The following is a 19,647-nucleotide window of genomic DNA, read 5'->3' as shown; positions in this document are numbered from 1 at the left end:
TTCTGTCCCTTTTGCTTCCTTCACTCGCTTCAGACCTGTCTCAGATCCAGCAGGAGGTGGACGCTCTGGAGGAACTGAGCCGTCAGCTGTTTCTGGAGACGGCCGACCTTCACGCCACTAAGGTGAGACCCCCAGCGCTGTGTGCGGAGTGTAACCCCCATCAGGCGGCGTCTGCCCGGTGATGCTACCATTGCCGTTATCCAGCCTAATATCTATCTTGGGGAGGGCCGGCGGCCGGACTTGTCTTTCAGTTTCATTATAGAGACTGTTTAATGCTCCACTCACATCCAGAGCTGCATCAGGATCTGTTGCCTTCCGCATAGATTTCCTGTTGCCAAGTTGCCATCTTGCTGCCGGCCCCTGCTGGTTCAGTGTCTGCAGAGGCAATCCTCGTGTCTTATGGACAGATTTCTGGCACTTGGACTGCAGCTTTGGGTGTGATCGGAGAAGACGCTGTATATTTGATCTAATATTGGGTGATTGTGTCAGTGCGGAGTATTAATATGTCCGTCCACCGTTGTCCCCGCAGGAGCGCATCGAGTACTCCAAAACCTTCCAGGGAAAGTACTTTAATTTCCTGGGCTACTTCTTCTCCATTTACTGCGTGTGGAAAATCTTCATGGTGAGAGAAAGTGTATTTTAGTGTTTGCTAAAATCTCCTGTGATCTATGGACCCTGGCAGAAATTAAAGGGGCGCTCCAGGGCAAAGTACTGCATGAGGCGGGGACTCCGTCTATAGCTGTCATTGTGTCACGCTGCGGCCCCTACAGCCCCGCGTCCGGCATTACGCCGTGCACCTGGAGTGTAATGGTCAGATCTGTGCAGTAGGTGAACAGGCTGATCCCAAACTCTCCACACCTTCCTCTACACCCGCCTGTAAGACCCCCAGCCGCCCCAACACCCCCAGCGCTGGCACCATGCCTGACTAATCTTTATCTCTTTCCAGGCCACAATCAACATCGTCTTTGATCGAGTCGGAAAGACTGACCCGGTGACTCGAGGGATTGAGATCACCGTCAATTACCTGGGCATACAGTTTGATGTAAGGGTCTACTTCACAATGTTCAGAAATCCTTTAGAAATGCACATACCCCCGTATTATAGGGTTAAAGGGCACGGCCAGAGCGAAGATGATGATGAGGGGTCATTAATATCAGATCTGACCAGCCCAACTCGGACCTGATCAGATCGGCTACCATTTGATTGGAATCTGCCCCATTGGATTGCCACCCCACGGATTGGCCCCACCTTGATCGGATCGGCCCCACACTGTGTCCCTGCTGCCACCACTAGGGGGAGCTAAGGAGCAGTGAGGATATCCTGTGTCCCTGCTGCCACCACTAGGGGGAGCTAAGGAGCAGTGAGGATGTTCTGTGCCCCAGCTGCCACCACTAGGGGGAGCTAAGGAGCAGTGAGGATATCCTGTGTCCCTGCTGCCACCACTAGGGGGAGCTAAGGAGCAGTGAGGATGTTCTGTGCCCCAGCTGCCACCACTAGGGGGAGCTAAGGAGCAGTGAGGATATTCTGTGTTCCTGCTGCCACCACTAGGGGGAACTAAGGAGCAGTGAGGATATCCTGTGTTCCTGCTGCCACCACTAGGGGAGCTAAGGAGCAGTGAGGATATCCTGTGTTCCTGCTGCCACCACTAGGGGGAGCTAAGGAGCAGTGAGGATATCCTGTTTCCCTGCTGCCACCACTAGGGGGAGCTAAGGAGCAGTGAGGATATCCTGTGTTCCTGCTGCCACCACTAGGGGAGCTAAGGAGCAGTGAGGATATTCTGTGTTCCTGCTGCCACCACTAGGGGAGCTAAGGAGCAGTGAGGATATTCTGTGCCCCCGCTGCCACCACTAGGGGGAGCTAAGGAGCAGTGAGGATATTCTGTGCCCCCGCTGCCACCACTAGGGGGAGCTAAGGAGCAGTGAGGATATTCTGTGCCCCCGCTGCCACCACTAGGGGGAGCTAAGGAGCAGTGAGGATATTCTGTGTTCCTGCTGCCACCACTAGGGGGAGCTAAGGAGCAGTGAGGATATTCTGTGTCCCAGCTGCCACCACTAGGGGGAGCTAAGGAGCAGTGAGGATATTCTGTGTCCCAGCTGCCACCACTAGGGGGAGCTAAGGAGCAGTGAGGATATTCTGTGTCCCAGCTGCCACCACTAGGGGGAGCTAAGGAGCAGTGAGGATATTCTGTGTCCCAGCTGCCACCACTAGGGGGAGCTAAGGAGCTGTGAGGATATTCTGTGTCCCAGCTGCCACCACTAGGGGGAGCTAAGGAGCAGTGAGGATATTCTGTGTCCTTGCTGCCACCACTAGGGGAAGCTAAGGAGCAGTGAGGATATTCTGTGCCCCAGCTGCCACCACTAGGGGGAGCTAAGGAGCTGTGAGGATATTCTGTGCCCCCGCTGCCACCACTAAAGGGAGCTAAGGAGCAGTGAGGATATTCTGTGCCCCCGCTGCCACCACTAAAGGGAGCTAAGGAGCAGTGAGGATATCCTGTGTCCCTGCTGCCACCACTAGGGGGAACTAAGGAGCAGTGAGGATATTCTGTGCCCCTGCTGCCACCACTAGGGGGAGCTAAGGAGCAGTGAGGATATTCTGTGCCCCCGCTGCCACCACTAGGGGGAGCTAAGGAGCAGTGAGGATATTCTGTGCCCCTGCTGCCACCACTAGGGGGAGATAAGGAGCAGTGAGGATATTCTGTGTCCCCGCTGCCACCACTAGGGGGAGCTAAGGAGCAGTGAGGATATTCTGTGTCCCAGCTGCCACCACTAGGGGAGCTAAGGAGCAGTGAGGATATTCTGTGTCCCTGCTGCCACCACTAGGGGGAACTAAGGAGCAGTGAGGATATTCTGTGTTCCTGCTGCCACCACTAGGGGGAGCTAAGGAGCAGTGAGGATATTCTGTGTCCCTGCTGCCACCACTAGGGGGAGCTAAGGAGCAGTGAGGATATTCTGTGCCCCCGCTGCCACCACTAGGGGGAGCTAAGGAGCAGTGAGGATATTCTGTGCCCCCGCTGCCACCACTAGGGGGAGCTAAGGAGCAGTGAGTATATTCTGTGTCCCTGCTGCCACCACTAGGGGGAGCTAAGGAGCAGTGAGGATATTCTGTGTCCCTGCTGCCACCACTAGGGGGAGCTAAGGAGCAGTGAGGATATTCTGTGCCCCCGCTGCCACCACTAGGGGGAGCTAAGGAGCAGTGAGGATATTCTGTGTCCCTGCTGCCACCACTAGGGGGAGCTAAGGAGCAGTGAGGATATTCTGTGCCCCGCTGCCACCACTAGGGGGAGCTAAGGAGCAGTGAGGATATTCTTTGCCCCCGCTGCCACCACTAGGGGGAGCTAAGGAGCAGTGAGGATATTCTGTGCCCCCGCTGCCACCACTAGGGGGAGCTAAGGAGCAGTGAGGATATTCTGTGCCCCCGCTGCCACCACTAGGGGGAGCTAAGGAGCAGTGAGGATATTCTGTGCCCCCGCTGCCACCACTAGGGGGAGCTAAGGAGCAGTGAGGATATTCTGTGCCCCCGCTGCCACCACTAGGGGGGAGCTAAGGAGCAGTGAGGATATTCTGTGCCCCAGCTGCCACCACTAGGGGGAGCTAAGGAGCAGTGAGGATATTCTGTGCCCCCGCTGCCACCACTAGGGGGAGCTAAGGAGCAGTGAGGATATTCTGTGTCCCTGCTGCCACCACTAGGGGGAGCTAAGGAGCAGTGAGGATATTCTGTGTCCCTGCTGCCACCACTAGGGGGAGCTAAGGAGCAGTGAGGATATTCTGTGTCCCTGCTGCCACCACTAGGGGGAGCGAGCTGGGTGACTTGTGACATTGGGCTTATGGGGGCAGTGACTATGTGTCTGCCTTCATTCCCCCTGATGGTCGCTGCGTCCTCCCTAATTAAACAGGTCATGAATGATATTAATCAGCACAGAATTGCAGACATATTTAGATGAAAAAATTAAAAGAAAAATTAAAATTGCAGACTTGTGGCTGATCTACCGCGACAGAGGGATTCAATAAACCTTATCTGACTCTGTCGCACAGAATTCCATTGCTAAAAAAAAGAATCTCGTAAAGTCAGGAAGCCGACACGTCACAGGTTTTTCTTCTCTGTCCAGGTGAAGTTCTGGTCCCAGCACATTTCCTTCATCCTGGTGGGGATCATCATCGTCACTTCCATCCGGGGACTCCTCATCACTCTGACAAAGGTAAGCGGCCTCTGTGGGCTGTCGTGTGGGCAGCACTATGTGCCGGCGAGATGTCAGCAGGACCTAGTAGATTTCACAAAGTCCTAAACCTATTGATCAATAATTTTTTTTTTTAAATGGCGTATTTTGATCGAAATCTAAGGTGTACTGACTTAAATTCCAACACTTTTTATTATTTGTTGCACCTGGAATGCAACTTTCACCAGCTCATTGTTCCCTGTTATACATACTCACCACCACCAGAGGGCGACCAGGAGTAGCTGCTGTGCAACTCGGCTGACACTGTAGACATATTGCTCCCCCTTGTGGTGACAACAGGTAGCAAGTGTGTGTATATGGGGGAAGAGAAGCATCGCTGTAATCTAAGAAGCACTAAAGCCCTATGTATAAAAAAATGCTGTAAATGTAAAATGCCGTGTATGCTTATTAATTCTATAGCGGTTCTTCGTGATGCCGCCTATCCCAAGAAATCTGTATTATCCAGCTGTGAAAATCCAACACGTGATCTGTTTCCCTTTGTCATTGGACACTAAAAAAATGTGATATTTGTTTTCTTTTTAGTTCTTTTATGCCATCTCCAGCAGCAAATCCTCCAATGTGATTGTTCTTCTCATAGCCCAGATCATGGTGAGTAGATTGTTGTACCCCACTAAGGGTTAGGGATATTACATCTTCCAAAATAAGAAACAAGCCTCTTTTTTTTTTTTTACCATTTAGGTATCAAATTGCTTAATACTGTATACCTTTACTACTACGACTGGTCTTCTGATGTAGAACTCCTATAATTCCCCCCTGGAGCTCCCTGTATACAGAGATACATGATAAGATCCTGTCTGCAGTCACCACTAGGGGGAGCTCCCTGTATACAGAGATACATGATAAGATCCTGTCTGCAGTCACCACTAGGGGGAGCTCCCTGTATACAGAGATACATGATAAGATCCTGTCTGCAGTCACCACTAGGGGGAGCTCCCTGTATACAGAGATACATGATAAGATCCTGTCTGCAGCCACCACTAGGGTAAGCTCCATGTATACAGAGATACATGATAAGATCCTGTCTGCAGCCACCACTAGGGGGAGCTCCATGTATACAGAGATACATGATAAGATCCTGTCTGCAGCCACCACTAGGGGGAGCTCCCTGTATACAGAGATACATGATAAGATCCTGTCTGCAGCCACCACTAGGGGGAGCTCCCTGTATACAGATATACATGATAAGATCCTGTCTGCAGTCACCACTAGGGGGAGCTCCCTGTATACAGAGATACATGATAAGATCCTGTCTGCAGCCACCACTAGGGGGAGCTCCCTGTATACAGAGATACATGATAAGATCCTGTCTGCAGTCACCACTAGGGGAAGCTTCCTGTATACAGAGATACATGATAAGATTCTGTCTACAGCCACCACTAGGGGGAGCTCCCTGTATACAGAGATACATGATCAGATCCTGTCTGCAGTCACCACTAGGGGGAGCTCCCTGTATACAGAGATACATGATAAGAGCCTGTCTGCAGTCACCACTAGGGGGAGCTCCCTGTATACAGAGATACATGATAAGATCCTGTCTGCAGTCACCACTAGGGGGAGCTCCCTGTATACAGAGATACATGATAAGATCCTGTCTGCAGTCACCACTAGGGGGAGCTCCCTGTATACAGAGATACATGATAAGATTCTGTCTGCAGTCACCACTAGGGGGAGCTCCCTGTATACAGAGATACATGATAAGATCCTGTCTGCAGTCACTACTAGGGGAGCTCCCTGTATACAGAGATACATGATAAGATCCTGTCTGCAGTCACTACTAGGGGGAGCTCCCTGTATACAGAGATACATGATAAGATCCTGTCTGCAGCCACCACTAGGGGAAGCTCCCTGTATACAGAGATACATGATAAGATCCTGTCTGCAGCCACCACTAGGGGAAGCTCCCTGTATACAGAGATACATGATAAGATCCTGCCTGCAGTCACCACTGGGGGGAGCTCCCTGTATACAGAGATACATGATAAGATCCTGTCTGCAGTCACCACTAGGGAGAGCTCCCTGTATACAGAGATACATGATAAGATCCTGTCTGCAGCCACCACTAGGGGGAGCTCCCTGTATACAGAGATACATGATAAGATCCTGCCTGCAGTCACCACTGGGGGGAGCTCCCTGTATACAGAGATACATGATAAGATCCTGTCTGCAGCCACCACTAGGGGGAGCTCCCTGTATACAGAGATACATGATAAGATTCTGTCTGCAGTCACCACTAGGGGGAGCTCCCTGTATACAGAGATACATGATAAGATCCTGTCTGCAGTCACCACTAGGGGGAGCTCCCGTATACAGAAATGCATGATAAGATCCTGTCTGCAGCCACCACTAGGGGGAGCTCCCCGTATACAGAGATACATGATAAGATCCTGTCTGCAGTCACCGCTAGGGGGAGCTCCCTGTATACAGAGATACATGATAAGATCCTGTCTGCAGCCACCACTAGGGGGAGCTCCCTGTATACAGAGATACATGATAAGTTCCTGTCTGCAGCCACCACTAGGGGGAGCTCCCTGTATACAGAGATACATAAGATCCTGTCTGCAGCCACCACTAGGGGAAGCTCCCTGTATACAGAGATACATGATAAGATCCTGTCTGCAGTCACCACTAGGGGGAGCTCCCTGTATGCAGAGATACATGATAAGATCCTGTCTGCAGCCACCACTAGGGGGAGCTCCCTGTATACAGAGATACATGATAAGATCCTGTCTGCAGTCACCACTAGGGGGAGCTCCCTGTATACAGAGATACATGATAAGATCCTGTCTGCAGCCACCACTAGGGGGAGCTCCCTGTATACAGAGATGCATGATAAGATTCTGTCTGCAGCCACCTCTAGGGGGAGCTCCCTGTATACAGATATACATGATAAGATCCTGTCTGCAGACACCACTAGGGGGAGCTCCCTGTATACAGATATACATGATAAGATCCTGTCTGCAGACACCACTAGGGGGAGCTCCATGTATACAGAGATACATGATAAGATCCTGTCTGCTGCCACCACTAGGGGGAGCTCCCTGTATACAGAATTACATGATGAGATCCTGTCTGTAGCCACCACTAGGGGGAGCTCCCTGTATACAGAGATACATGAAAAGATTCTGTCTGCAGTCACCACTAGGGGGAGCTCCCCGTATACAGAGATACATGATAAGATCCTGTCTGCAGTCACCACTAGGGGGAGCTCCCCGTATACAGAGATACATGATAAGATCCTGTCTGCAGCCACCACTAGGGGGAGCTCCCTGTATACAGAGATACATGATAAGATTCTGTCTGCAGCCACCACTAGGGGGAGCTCCCTGTATACAGAGATACATGATAAGTTCCTGTCTGCAGCCACCACTAGGGAGAGCTCACTGTATACAGATACATGATAAGATCCTGTCTGCAGTCACCACTAGGGGGAGCTCCCTGTATACAGAGATACATAAGATCCTGTCTGCAGCCACCACTACGGGAAGCTCCCTGTATACAGAGATACATGATAAGATCCTGTCTGCAGTCACCACTAGGGGGAGCTCCCTGTATGCAGAGATACATGATAAGATCCTGTCTGCAGCCACCACTAGGGGGAGCTCCCTGTATACAGAGATACATGATAAGATCCTGTCTGCAGTCACCACTAGGGGGAGCTCCCTGTATACAGAGATACATGATAAGATCCTGTCTGCAGACACCACTAGGGGGAGCTCCATGTATACAGAGATACATGATAAGATCCTGTCTGCAGCCACCACTAGGGGGAGCTCCCTGTATACAGAGATACATGATAAGATCCTGTCTGCAGTCTCCACTAGGGGGAGCTCCCTGCATACAGAGATACATGATAAGATCCTGTCTGCAGCCACCACTAGGGGGAGCTCCCTGTATACAGAGATACATGATAAGATCCTGTCTGTAGCCACCACTAGGGGGAGCTCCCTGTATACAGAGATACATGATAAGATCCTGTCTGTAGCCACCACTAGGGGGAGCTCCCTGTATACAGAGATACATGATAAGATCCTGTCTGCAGCCACCACTAGGGGGAGCTCCCTGTATACAGAGATACATGATAAGATCCTGTCTGCAGCCACCACTAGGGGGAGCTCCCTGTATACAGAGATACATGATAAGATCCTGTCTGCAACCACCACTAGGGGGAGCTCCCTGTATACAGAGATACATGATAAGATCCTGTCTGCAGCCACCACTAGGGGGAGCTCCCTGTGTACAGAGATACATGATAAGATTCTGTCTGCAGCCACCACTAGGGGGAGCTCCCTGTATACAGAGTTACATGATAAGATCCTGTCTGCAGCCACCACTAGGGGAGCTCCCTGTATACAGAGATACATGATAAGATCCTGTCTGCAGCCACCACTAGGGGGAGCTCCCTGTGTACAGAGATACATGATAAGATTCTGTCTGCAGCCACCACTAGGGGGAGCTCCCTGTATACAGAGATACATGATAAGATCCTGTCTGCAGTCACCACTAGGGGGAGCTCCATGTATACAGAGATACAGGATAAGATCCTGACTGCAGCCACCACTAGGGGGAGCTCCCTGTATACAGAGATACATGATAAGATCCTGACTGCAGCCACCACTAGGGGGAGCTCCCTGTATACAGAGATACATGATAAGATCCTGTCTGCAGCCACCACTAGGGGGAGCTCCCTGTATATAGAGATACATGATAAGATCCTGTCTGCAGTCACCACTAGGGGGAGCTCCCTGTATACAGAGATACATAAGATCCTGTCTGCAGCCACCACTAGGGGGAGCTCCCTGTATACAGAGATACATTATAAGATCCTGTCTGCAGCTACCACTAGGGGCAGCTCTCTGTATACAGAGATACATGATAAGATCCTGTCTGCAGTCACCACTAGGGGGAGCTCCCTGTATACAGAGATACATGATAAGATCCTGTCTGCAGCCACCACTAGGGGGAGCTCCCTGTATACAGAGATACATGATAAGGTCCTGTCTGCAGCCACCACTAGGGGGAGCTCCCTGTATATAGAGATACATGATAAGATCCTGTCTGCAGTCACCACTAGGGGGAGCTCCCTGTATACAGAGATACATACGATCCTGTCTGCAGCCACCACTAGGGGGAGCTCCCTGTATACAGAGATACATGATAAGATCCTGTCTGCAGCCACCACTAGGGGGAGCTCCCTGTATACAGAGATACATGATAAGATCCTGTCTGCAGCCACCACTAGGGGGAGCTCCCTGTATACAGAGATACATGATAAGATCCTGTCTGCAGCCACCACTAGGGGGAGCTCCCTGTATACAGAGATACATGATAAGATCCTGTCTGCAGCCACCACTAGGGGGAGCTCCCTGTATACAGAGATACATGATAAGATCCTGTCTGCAGCCACCACTAGGGGGAGCTCCCTGTATACAGAGATACATGATAAGATCCTGTCTGCAGCCACCACTAGGGGGAGCTCCCTGTATACAGAGATACATGATAAGATCCTGTCTGCAGCCACCACTAGGGGGAGCTCCCTGTATACAGAGATACATGATAAGATCCTGTCTGCAGCCACCACTAGGGGGAGCTCCCTGTATACAGAGATACAGGATAAGATCCTGTCTGCAGCCACCACTAGGGGGAGCTCCCTATATACAGAGATACATGATAAGATCCTGTCTGCAGCCACCACTAGGGGGAGCTCCCTGTATACAGAGATACAGGATAAGATCCTGTCTGCAGCCACCACTAGGGGGAGCTCCCTGTATACAGAGATACATGATCAGATCCTGTCTGCAGCCACCACTAGGGGGAGCTCCCTGTATACAGAGATACATGATAAGATCCTGTCTGCAGCCACCACTAGGGGAGCTCCCTGTATACAGAGATACATGATAAGATCCTGTCTGCAGTCACCACTAGGGGAGCTCCCTGTATACAGAGATACATGATAAGATCCTGTCTGCAGACACCACTAGGGGGAGCTCCATGTATACAGAGATACATGATAAGATCCTGTCTGCAGCCACCACTAGGGGGAGCTCCCTGTATACAGAGATACATGATAAGATCCTGTCTGCAGTCTCCACTAGGGGGAGCTCCCTGCATACAGAGATACATGATAAGATCCTGTCTGCAGCCACCACTAGGGGGAGCTCCCTGTATACAGAGATACATGATAAGATCCTGTCTGTAGCCACCACTAGGGGGAGCTCCCTGTATACAGAGATACATGATAAGATCCTGTCTGTAGCCACCACTAGGGGGAGCTCCCTGTATACAGAGATACATGATAAGATCCTGTCTGCAGCCACCACTAGGGGGAGCTCCCTGTATACAGAGATACATGATAAGATCCTGTCTGCAGCCACCACTAGGGGGAGCTCCCTGTATACAGAGATACATGATAAGATCCTGTCTGCAACCACCACTAGGGGGAGCTCCCTGTATACAGAGTTACATGATAAGATCCTGTCTGCAGCCACCACTAGGGGAGCTCCCTGTATACAGAGATACATGATAAGATCCTGTCTGCAGCCACCACTAGGGGGAGCTCCCTGTGTACAGAGATACATGATAAGATTCTGTCTGCAGCCACCACTAGGGGGAGCTCCCTGTATACAGAGATACATGATAAGATCCTGTCTGCAGTCACCACTAGGGGGAGCTCCATGTATACAGAGATACAGGATAAGATCCTGACTGCAGCCACCACTAGGGGGAGCTCCCTGTATACAGAGATACATGATAAGATCCTGACTGCAGCCACCACTAGGGGGAGCTCCCTGTATACAGAGATTTATGATAAGATCCTGTCTGCAGCCACCACTAGGGGGAGCTCCCTGTATATAGAGATACATGATAAGATCCTGTCTGCAGTCACCACTAGGGGGAGCTCCCTGTATACAGAGATACATAAGATCCTGTCTGCAGCCACCACTAGGGGGAGCTCCCTGTATACAGAGATACATTATAAGATCCTGTCTGCAGCTACCACTAGGGGCAGCTCTCTGTATACAGAGATACATGATAAGATCCTGTCTGCAGTCACCACTAGGGGGAGCTCCCTGTATACAGAGATACATGATAAGATCCTGTCTGCAGCCACCACTAGGGGGAGCTCCCTGTATACAGAGATACATGATAAGGTCCTGTCTGCAGCCACCACTAGGGGGAGCTCCCTGTATATAGAGATACATGATAAGATCCTGTCTGCAGTCACCACTAGGGGGAGCTCCCTGTATACAGAGATACATACGATCCTGTCTGCAGCCACCACTAGGGGGAGCTCCCTGTATACAGAGATACATGATAAGATCCTGTCTGCAGCCACCACTAGGGGGAGCTCCCTGTATACAGAGATACATGATAAGATCCTGTCTGCAGCCACCACTAGGGGGAGCTCCCTGTATACAGAGATACATGATAAGATCCTGTCTGCAGCCACCACTAGGGGGAGCTCCCTGTATACAGAGATACATGATAAGATCCTGTCTGCAGCCACCACTAGGGGGAGCTCCCTGTATACAGAGATACATGATAAGATCCTGTCTGCAGCCACCACTAGGGGGAGCTCCCTGTATACAGAGATACATGATAAGATCCTGTCTGCAGCCACCACTAGGGGGAGCTCCCTGTATACAGAGATACATGATAAGATCCTGTCTGCAGCCACCACTAGGGGGAGCTCCCTGTATACAGAGATACATGATAAGATCCTGTCTGCAGCCACCACTAGGGGGAGCTCCCTGTATACAGAGATACAGGATAAGATCCTGTCTGCAGCCACCACTAGGGGGAGCTCCCTGTATACAGAGATACAGGATAAGATCCTGTCTGCAGCCACCACTAGGGGGAGCTCCCTGTATACAGAGATACATGATCAGATCCTGTCTGCAGCCACCACTAGGGGGAGCTCCCTGTATACAGAGATACATGATAAGATCCTGTCTGCAGCCACCACTAGGGGAGCTCCCTGTATACAGAGATACATGATAAGATCCTGTCTGCAGTCACCACTAGGGGAGCTCCCTGTATACAGAGATACATGATAAGATCCTGTCTGCAGTCACCACTAGGGGGAGCTCCCTGTATACAGAGATACATGATAAGATCCTGTCTGCAGTCACCACTAGGGGGAGCTCCCTGTATACAGAGATACATGATAAGATCCTGTCTGCAGCCACCACTAGGGGGAGCTCCCTGTATACAGAGATACAGGATAAGATCCTGTCTGCAGCCACCACTAGGGGGAGCTCCCTGTATACAGAGATACATGATCAGATCCTGTCTGCAGCCACCACTAGGGGGAGCTCCCTGTATACAGAGATACATGATAAGATCCTGTCTGCAGCCACCACTAGGGGAGCTCCCTGTATACAGAGATACATGATCAGATCCTGTCTGCAGCCACCACTAGGGGGAGCTCCCTGTATACAGAGATACATGATAAGATTCTGTCTGCAGCCACCACTAGGGGGAGCTCCCTGTATACAGAGATACATGATAAGATCCTGTCTGCAGTCACCACTAGGGGAGCTCCCTGTATACAGAGATACATGATAAGATCCTGTCTGCAGTCACCACTAGGGGGAGCTCCCTGTATACAGAGATACATGATAAGATCCTGTCTGCAGCCACCACTAGGGGAGCTCCCTGTATAGAGAGATACATGATAAGATCCTGTCTGCAGCCACCACTAGGGGGAGCTCCATGTATACAGAGATACAGGATAAGATCCTGTCTGCAGTCACCACTAGGGGGAGCTCCCTGTATACAGAGATACATGATAAGATCCTGTCTGCAGTCACCACTAGGGGGAGCTCCCTGTATACAGAGATACAGGATAAGATCCTGTCTGCAGCCACCACTAGGGGGAGCTCCCTGTATACAGAGATACAAGATAGAAATGATAACACATTTCCCTTATTAATGGATAAAGTTACAGTTGTTGGCATAAGAATTAAAAAAATGAAAGCTCCCCCAAAATTTATTAGTAATGAAGGGGTTAAACCACACAATGAGCAGTATAAAAAAAAGTAAAGAACTGTAATAAAAAGTCATAATTAATAGGATCTGTTGTGGGTTTTTCCTTTGAGATCGTCCCCACCTCATTATTGCCTTTTCTGCAGACCATTACTATCAGCTATGACAATTGTGCCAGGTTGTAAGATAACGAGCAGCGAATAGTCGGATGTCGTCTCAGGAATCTGCTCCATTGGAGTTTGTCAGATTCGCTCTTCTCTGCCTACATAGGAACAGACTACGGCTGTGAGATCAGCGAGGGTCGGCATCATTTTTTAGCTCGGGGATGTCAATAATGATTGTGTCCATCCACTGACAGGAAGCCAAGGTCTCGATAGTGGAGAGAATTAGGGACAAAATACAGTACAGACCAAAAGTTTGGACACACCTTCTCAATTAAACATTTCTCTGTATTTTCATGACTATGAAAATTGTATATTCACACTGAAGGCATCAAACTATGAATTAACACATGTGGAATTATATACTGTATATATAAGCTGACCCGAGTATAAGCCGACCCCCCTAATTTTGCCCAAAAAACTGGGAAAACTTAATGACTCGAGTATAAGCCTAGGGTGGGAAATGCAGCAGCTACTGGTAAATTAAAAAAAAAAAATAGATACCAATAAAAGTAAAATTAATTGAGACATCAGTAGGTTAAGTGTTTTTGAATATCCATATTGAATCAGGAGCCCCATATAATGCTCCATACAGTTCATGATGGGCCCCATAAGATGCTCCATATTAAAATATGCCCCATATAATGCTCCACAAATGCTGATTATGGCCCCATAAGATGCTCCATACAGATATTTGCCCCATATACACCATGTTCCAAATTATTATGAAAATGATATTTTTCTCGGATTTTCCTAAATGGTCGGTGCAAATGACAGTCAGTCTAATAAAAGTCATCACCCGTTAGATTATACATCGAATTTTATTGAAGAAACCTCCCAATGATAACAGTATAATCTCCAAAATGAATAAAACCCCACAATGCACTGCTCCAAATTATTAGGCTCAGTAGAATTTCTAAACATTTGAAAGAAAGAACTGAAAAGTCTCATTTGTGGAATTTGCAGCATTAGGTCACATTCACTGAACAAAAAAGCTATTTAACTCCAAAACCTCCTAACAGGCCAAGTTACATTACATAGGAGCCTTCTTTGATATCACCTTCACAATTCTTGACTTCATTGAACTTGTGAGTTTTTGGAGAGTTTCTGCTTGTATTTCTTCCCTCCCAGAGCTGCGGTTTTGATGTGAACGGCCTCCCACCCTCATAGATCTTGTGCTGGATGATCCTCCAAAGGTTCTCTATAGGCTTGAGGTTGGGGAAGATGGTGGCCGCACCATGAGTTTATCTCCTTTTATGCCCATAGCAGCCAATGACTCAGGTTTCTTTGCAGCATGAGATGGGGCATTGTCAGCATGAAGATGATTTTGCTCCTGGTTTCTGCTTTTTATACCATGGAAGAAAGTTGTCAGTCAGAAACTCTATATACTTTGCAGAGGTCATTTTCACATCTTCAGGAACTTTAAAGGGCCCTATCAGCTGTTTCCCCGTGATTCCAGCCCAAAACATGACTCCTCCACCTCCTTGCTGACGTCGCAGCCTTGTTGGGACATGGTGGCCTCCACCAACCATCCACTACTCCATCCATCTGGACCATCCAGGGTTGCTTGACGCTCATCAGTAAACATGACTATTTGAAAATTAGTCTTCATGTATGTCTGGGCCCAATGCAACCGTTTCTGCTTGTGAACACTGTTTAGGAGTGGCCGAATAGTAGGTTTATGCACCACAGCAAGCATTTGAAGGATCCTACACTTTGAGGTTCGAGGGACTCCAGAGGCACCAGCAGCTTCAAATAACTGTTTGCTGCTTTGTAATGGTATTTTGGCAGCTGCTGTCTTAATCCAATGAATTTGTCTGGCAGAAACCTTCCTCATTATGCCTTTATCAGCACGAACACGTCTGTGCTCTGCTTCAGTCACAAATCTCTTCACAGTACGATGATCACAAAGTTTTTGTGAAGTATCTAATTTTGTCATACCTTGTCCAAGGCATTGCACTATTTAACACTTTTCAGCAGCAGAGAGATCCTTGTTATTTCTCATATTGCTTGAAACCTGTGGCCTGCTTAATAATGTGGAACATCATTTTTAAGTAGTTTTCCTTTAATTAGAATCACCTGGAAAACTAATTATCACATGTGTTTAAGATTGATTTCAGTGATCCATTGAGGCCTGAGACACAATAACATCCATGAGTTTATTTGAAAAACAAAACAAATCTTTATGACATTTAAATCCAATTTGCATAATAATTTGGAACACAGTGTAATGCTGCACATGGCCCCATGCAAATATTTGCCCCATATGCTGTTGCTGCGATTAAAAAAAAAAAAAAATCACATACTCACCCCTGCAGGCCCCCGGCACTTGCTATATTCACCTTTTCCGTTCCACTGCTGACCGCCGCTGTGTCTTCCGCATCCTGTGCACTGACGTTCAGGCTGAGGGCGGCGCGCACTAATCGCGTCATTGCACCCTCTGACCTGAGCGTCACTGCAGAGGACGCAGAAGACACAGCGGCGCCGACGGAAAGGGAAGCCGGTGAATATCGCGCACTGCGTTATACTCACCTGCTCCCGGCGCGGTCCCTGCACGTCTGTTCCCCTGCAGCTTCTTCCTGTAGTGAGCGGTCACATGGTACTGCTCATTACAGTAATGAATATGCGGCTCCACCCTTATGGACCACTTACTACAGGAAAAAGCTGTCAGCACCCGGAGAACCAGGGACGTGCAGGGACCGAGTGGGGAGCAGGTGAGTATTATTACACAGCTGCCGCTCTCCCTCCCCTACCGACCCCTGGGTATGACTCAAGTATAAGCCTAAAAAAATGAGCTGAAATTCTCGGCTTATACTCAAGTATATACGGTACTTAAAAAGTTATTATTTCTTGTATTCTAGGTTCTTCAAAGTAGCCACCTTTTGCTTTGATGACTGCTTTGCACACTCTTGGCATTCTCTTGATGAGCTTCAAGAGGTAGTCACCGGGAATGGTCTTCCAACAATCTTGAAGGAGTTCCCAGAGATGCTTAGCACTTGTTGGCCCTTTTGCCTTCACTCTGCGGTCCAGCTCACCCCCAAACCATCTCGATTGGGTTCAGGTCTGGTGACTGTGGAGGCCAGGTCATCTGGCGTGCACCCCATCACTCTCCTTCTTGGTCAAATAGCCCTTACACAGTCTGAAGGTGTTTGGGGTCATTGTTCTGTTGAAAAATAAATGATGGTCCAACTAAACGCAAACCGGATGGAATAGCATGCCGCTGCAAGATGCGGTGGTAGCCATGCTGGTTCAGTATGCCTTCAATTTTGAATAAATCCCCAACAGTGTCACCAGCAAAGCCCCCCCACACCATCACACCTCCTCCTCCATGCTTCACGGTGGGAACCAGGCATGTAGAGTCCATCCGTTCACCTTTTCTGCGTCACACAAAGACACGGTGGATGGAACCAAAGATCTCAAATTTGGACTCATCAGACCAAAGCACAGATTTCCACTGGTCTAATGTCCATTCCTTGTGTTCTTTAGCCCAAACAAGTCTCTTCTGCTTGTTGCCTGTCCTTAGCGGTGGTTTCCTAGCAGCTATTTTACCATGAAGGCCTGCTGCACAAAGTCTCCTCTTAACAGTTGTTGTAGAGATGTGTCTGTTGCTTCAAGATTGTTGGAAGACCATTCCCGGTGACTACCTCTTGAAGCTCATCAAGAGAATGCCAAGAGTGTGCAAAGCAGTCATCAAAGCAAAAGGTGGCTACTTTGAAGAACATAGAATATAAGACATAATTTCAGTTGTTTCACACTTTTTTGTTAAGTATATAATTCCACATGTGTTAATTCATAGTTTTGTTGCCTTCAGTGTGAATGTACAATTTTCATAGTCATGAAAATACAGAAAAATCTTTAAATGAGGTGTGTCCAAACTTTTGGTCTGTACTGTACATCAGAATTTTTTTTTCAGTCCGGCTGTGAAATGTTCTTTTCCATGTTTGTCCTTCTAGGGAATGTACTTCGTCTCCTCTGTCCTCCTGATCCGGATGAGCATGCCCTTGGAGTACCGCACCATCATTACCGAGGTTCTAGGAGAGCTGCAGTTCAACTTCTACCACCGCTGGTTCGATGTCATCTTTCTGGTCAGCGCCCTGTCCAGCATCCTCTTCCTGTACCTGGCACATAAGCAAGCACCAGAAAAACACATGGCTGTGTAACCCACGGCATGGACCACCAGGAGAGACAGATGGGAGTATCTGGGTGGTGCCTCATTGGTATCTCTTAGTGGTGCCTTCTGGTGATGCCCCTTGGTGGTGCCTGTTGTGCCTCCTAGTGGTTCTTCTTGGTGGTTCCTCTTGGTGGTATGTCCTGGTGGTGCCTCCGGGTGGTATCTCTTGGTAGTGCTTCCTAGTGGTACATCTTGGTGGTGCCACTCAGTGGTATCTCCTGGTGGTTCCTCCTGATCGTATCTTTAGGTGGTGCTTCCTAGTAGTGCCTCTTGGTGGTGCCTCTTGATGGTATCTTTTCGTGGTATCTCCTGGTGGTGCCTCTTGATGGTGCCTCCTGGTGGTTATCTCCTGATAGTATTTCCTGTGGTATTTCAGTATCTCAGCCTGGCCTGGAGGAGAAATCCATTAGACATAACTTGGTAGGGTTGAGTCAACGGGCTGCAGAGAAAGACCCTGCCGAAATTTTGTTTTGAGACATAGGGCTTCCACACAACTCCTCAAATTCTTAGTATTGTTTAAAGGGTTAATTCCATCTGGGAAATTTGTGGTAACAGAATGATAGATGCGAGGGCCCCTTCCTTTTTGTGTTTTGCTAGAAGTTTATAGGTTGTGGCGCATGTGCGACTCGTTCCGTTACACCGACAACAGGTGAACATGCGCACTTGGCAATTTTTGGACCTCTCATACAGATGAATGAAGAGAACTGCGCATGCACAACAGAGACCCGGTCACAAGATAGATATGAGACCCGCAGATATCAGATGTACGGTAATTCTTTTGGAACAATCCTTTATGTCCTAGACCATAATAACGTGATAAAAATTGCTATGATCTCAGAAGAAAAAATATATTATTTAAATGTTATAAAATTGAGAAAAAGCAGCCATAATGGCGGCCATATCCGTCGGCGTCCAGTCTTTCCAGTTGCGGCTGATGAGGAAGATGCTGATTTTACGGGACCGTGTCCTATGGATCCATAGATCAGACTATTAGATTTTATGGATAATCAGATGCTGGATTACTTGAAGATTTTTTTTTTTTTTCTTGTTATTAAATTTTTTTTGATTTTACAAATTGTCTTTTCTCCATCTTTTTACTTTACTTTCTTGTGTATGGTCAACTTAGCACTACGAGTTTGCAATATGGAGGTCTACATAAAATAGAATTCCAGTAATCTAGCTCACACCTCTCTAAATTTCACTAATCCAGCAGGCAAAGAAACTGGGCGGGGATGTGTCTCTTTAGAGGAATCGAGAGTGGGATTTTGTCTCTACAGGAAGTGAGGGCGGGACTTTGTCTACAGGAAGTGAGGGCGGGACTTTGTCTACAGGAAGTGAGGGCGGGACTTTGTCTACAGGAAGTGAGGGCGGGACTTTGTCTACAGGAAGGGAGGGCGGGACTTTGTCTACAGGAAGGGAGGGCGGGACTTTGTCTACAGGAAGGGAGGGCGGGACTTTGTCTACAGGAAGGGAGGGCGGGACTTTATCTACAGGAAGGGAGGGCGGGACTTTGTCTACAGGAAGGGAGGGCGGGACTTTGTCTACAGGAAGGGAGGGCGGGACTTTGTCTACAGGAAGGGAGGGCGGGACTTTGTCTACAGGAAGGGAGGGCGGGACTTTGTCTACAGGAAGTGAGAGCGGGACTTTGTCTACAGGAAGTGAGGGCGGGACTTTGTCTGCAAGAAGTGAGGGCGGGACTTTGTCTACAGGAAGGGAGGGCGGGACTTTGTCTACAGGAAGGGAGGGCGGGACTTTGTCTACAGGAAGGGAGGGCGGGACTTTGCAGGAAGGGAGGGCGGGACTTTGCAGGAAGGGAGGGCGGGACTTTGCAGGAAGTGAGGGCGGGACTTTGTCTGCAGGAAGGGAGGGCGGGACTTTGTCTACAGGAAGGGAGGGCCGGACTTTGTCTACAGGAAGTGAGGGCGGGACTTTGCAGGAAGTGAGGGCGGGACTTTGCAGGAAGTGAGGGCGGGACTTTGCAGGAAGTGAGGGCGGGACTTTGCAGGAAGTGAGGGCGGGACTTTGCAGGAAGTGAGGGCGGGACTTTGCAGGAAGTGAGGGCGGGACTTTGCAGGAAGTGAGGGCGGGACTTTGCA

The 19,647-nt window shown here is 49.1% G+C and overlaps 1 protein-coding gene across 3 annotated transcripts in view; it reads left to right on the top strand.

The window, feature by feature from the left end:
• The window catches only part of GPR89B (G protein-coupled receptor 89B), a 43,083-nt gene extending 24,457 nt beyond the window's left edge, over nucleotides 1-18,626 (top strand). For all 3 annotated transcript variants that reach the window (XM_069760646.1, XM_069760643.1, XM_069760645.1), the window contains exons 10-15: nucleotides 34-122; nucleotides 530-622; nucleotides 947-1,042; nucleotides 4,106-4,195; nucleotides 4,757-4,822; nucleotides 17,334-18,626. In XM_069760646.1, coding sequence (XP_069616747.1) covers nucleotides 34-122; nucleotides 530-622; nucleotides 947-1,042; nucleotides 4,106-4,195; nucleotides 4,757-4,822; nucleotides 17,334-17,540 — 641 coding nt within the window. In that variant the 3' untranslated portion in view covers nucleotides 17,541-18,626. The remainder of the gene's footprint in view (nucleotides 1-33; nucleotides 123-529; nucleotides 623-946; nucleotides 1,043-4,105; nucleotides 4,196-4,756; nucleotides 4,823-17,333) is intronic.
• The last annotated feature ends 1,021 nt before the right edge of the window (nucleotides 18,627-19,647 follow it).

Source organism: Ranitomeya imitator, chromosome 3, assembly GCF_032444005.1.
Source record: "Ranitomeya imitator isolate aRanImi1 chromosome 3, aRanImi1.pri, whole genome shotgun sequence".
Classification (NCBI taxonomy): domain Eukaryota; kingdom Metazoa; phylum Chordata; class Amphibia; order Anura; family Dendrobatidae; genus Ranitomeya; species Ranitomeya imitator.
The sequence above is the reverse complement of the archived record's forward strand: the minus strand, read 5'-3'. Positions and strand labels throughout refer to the sequence as shown.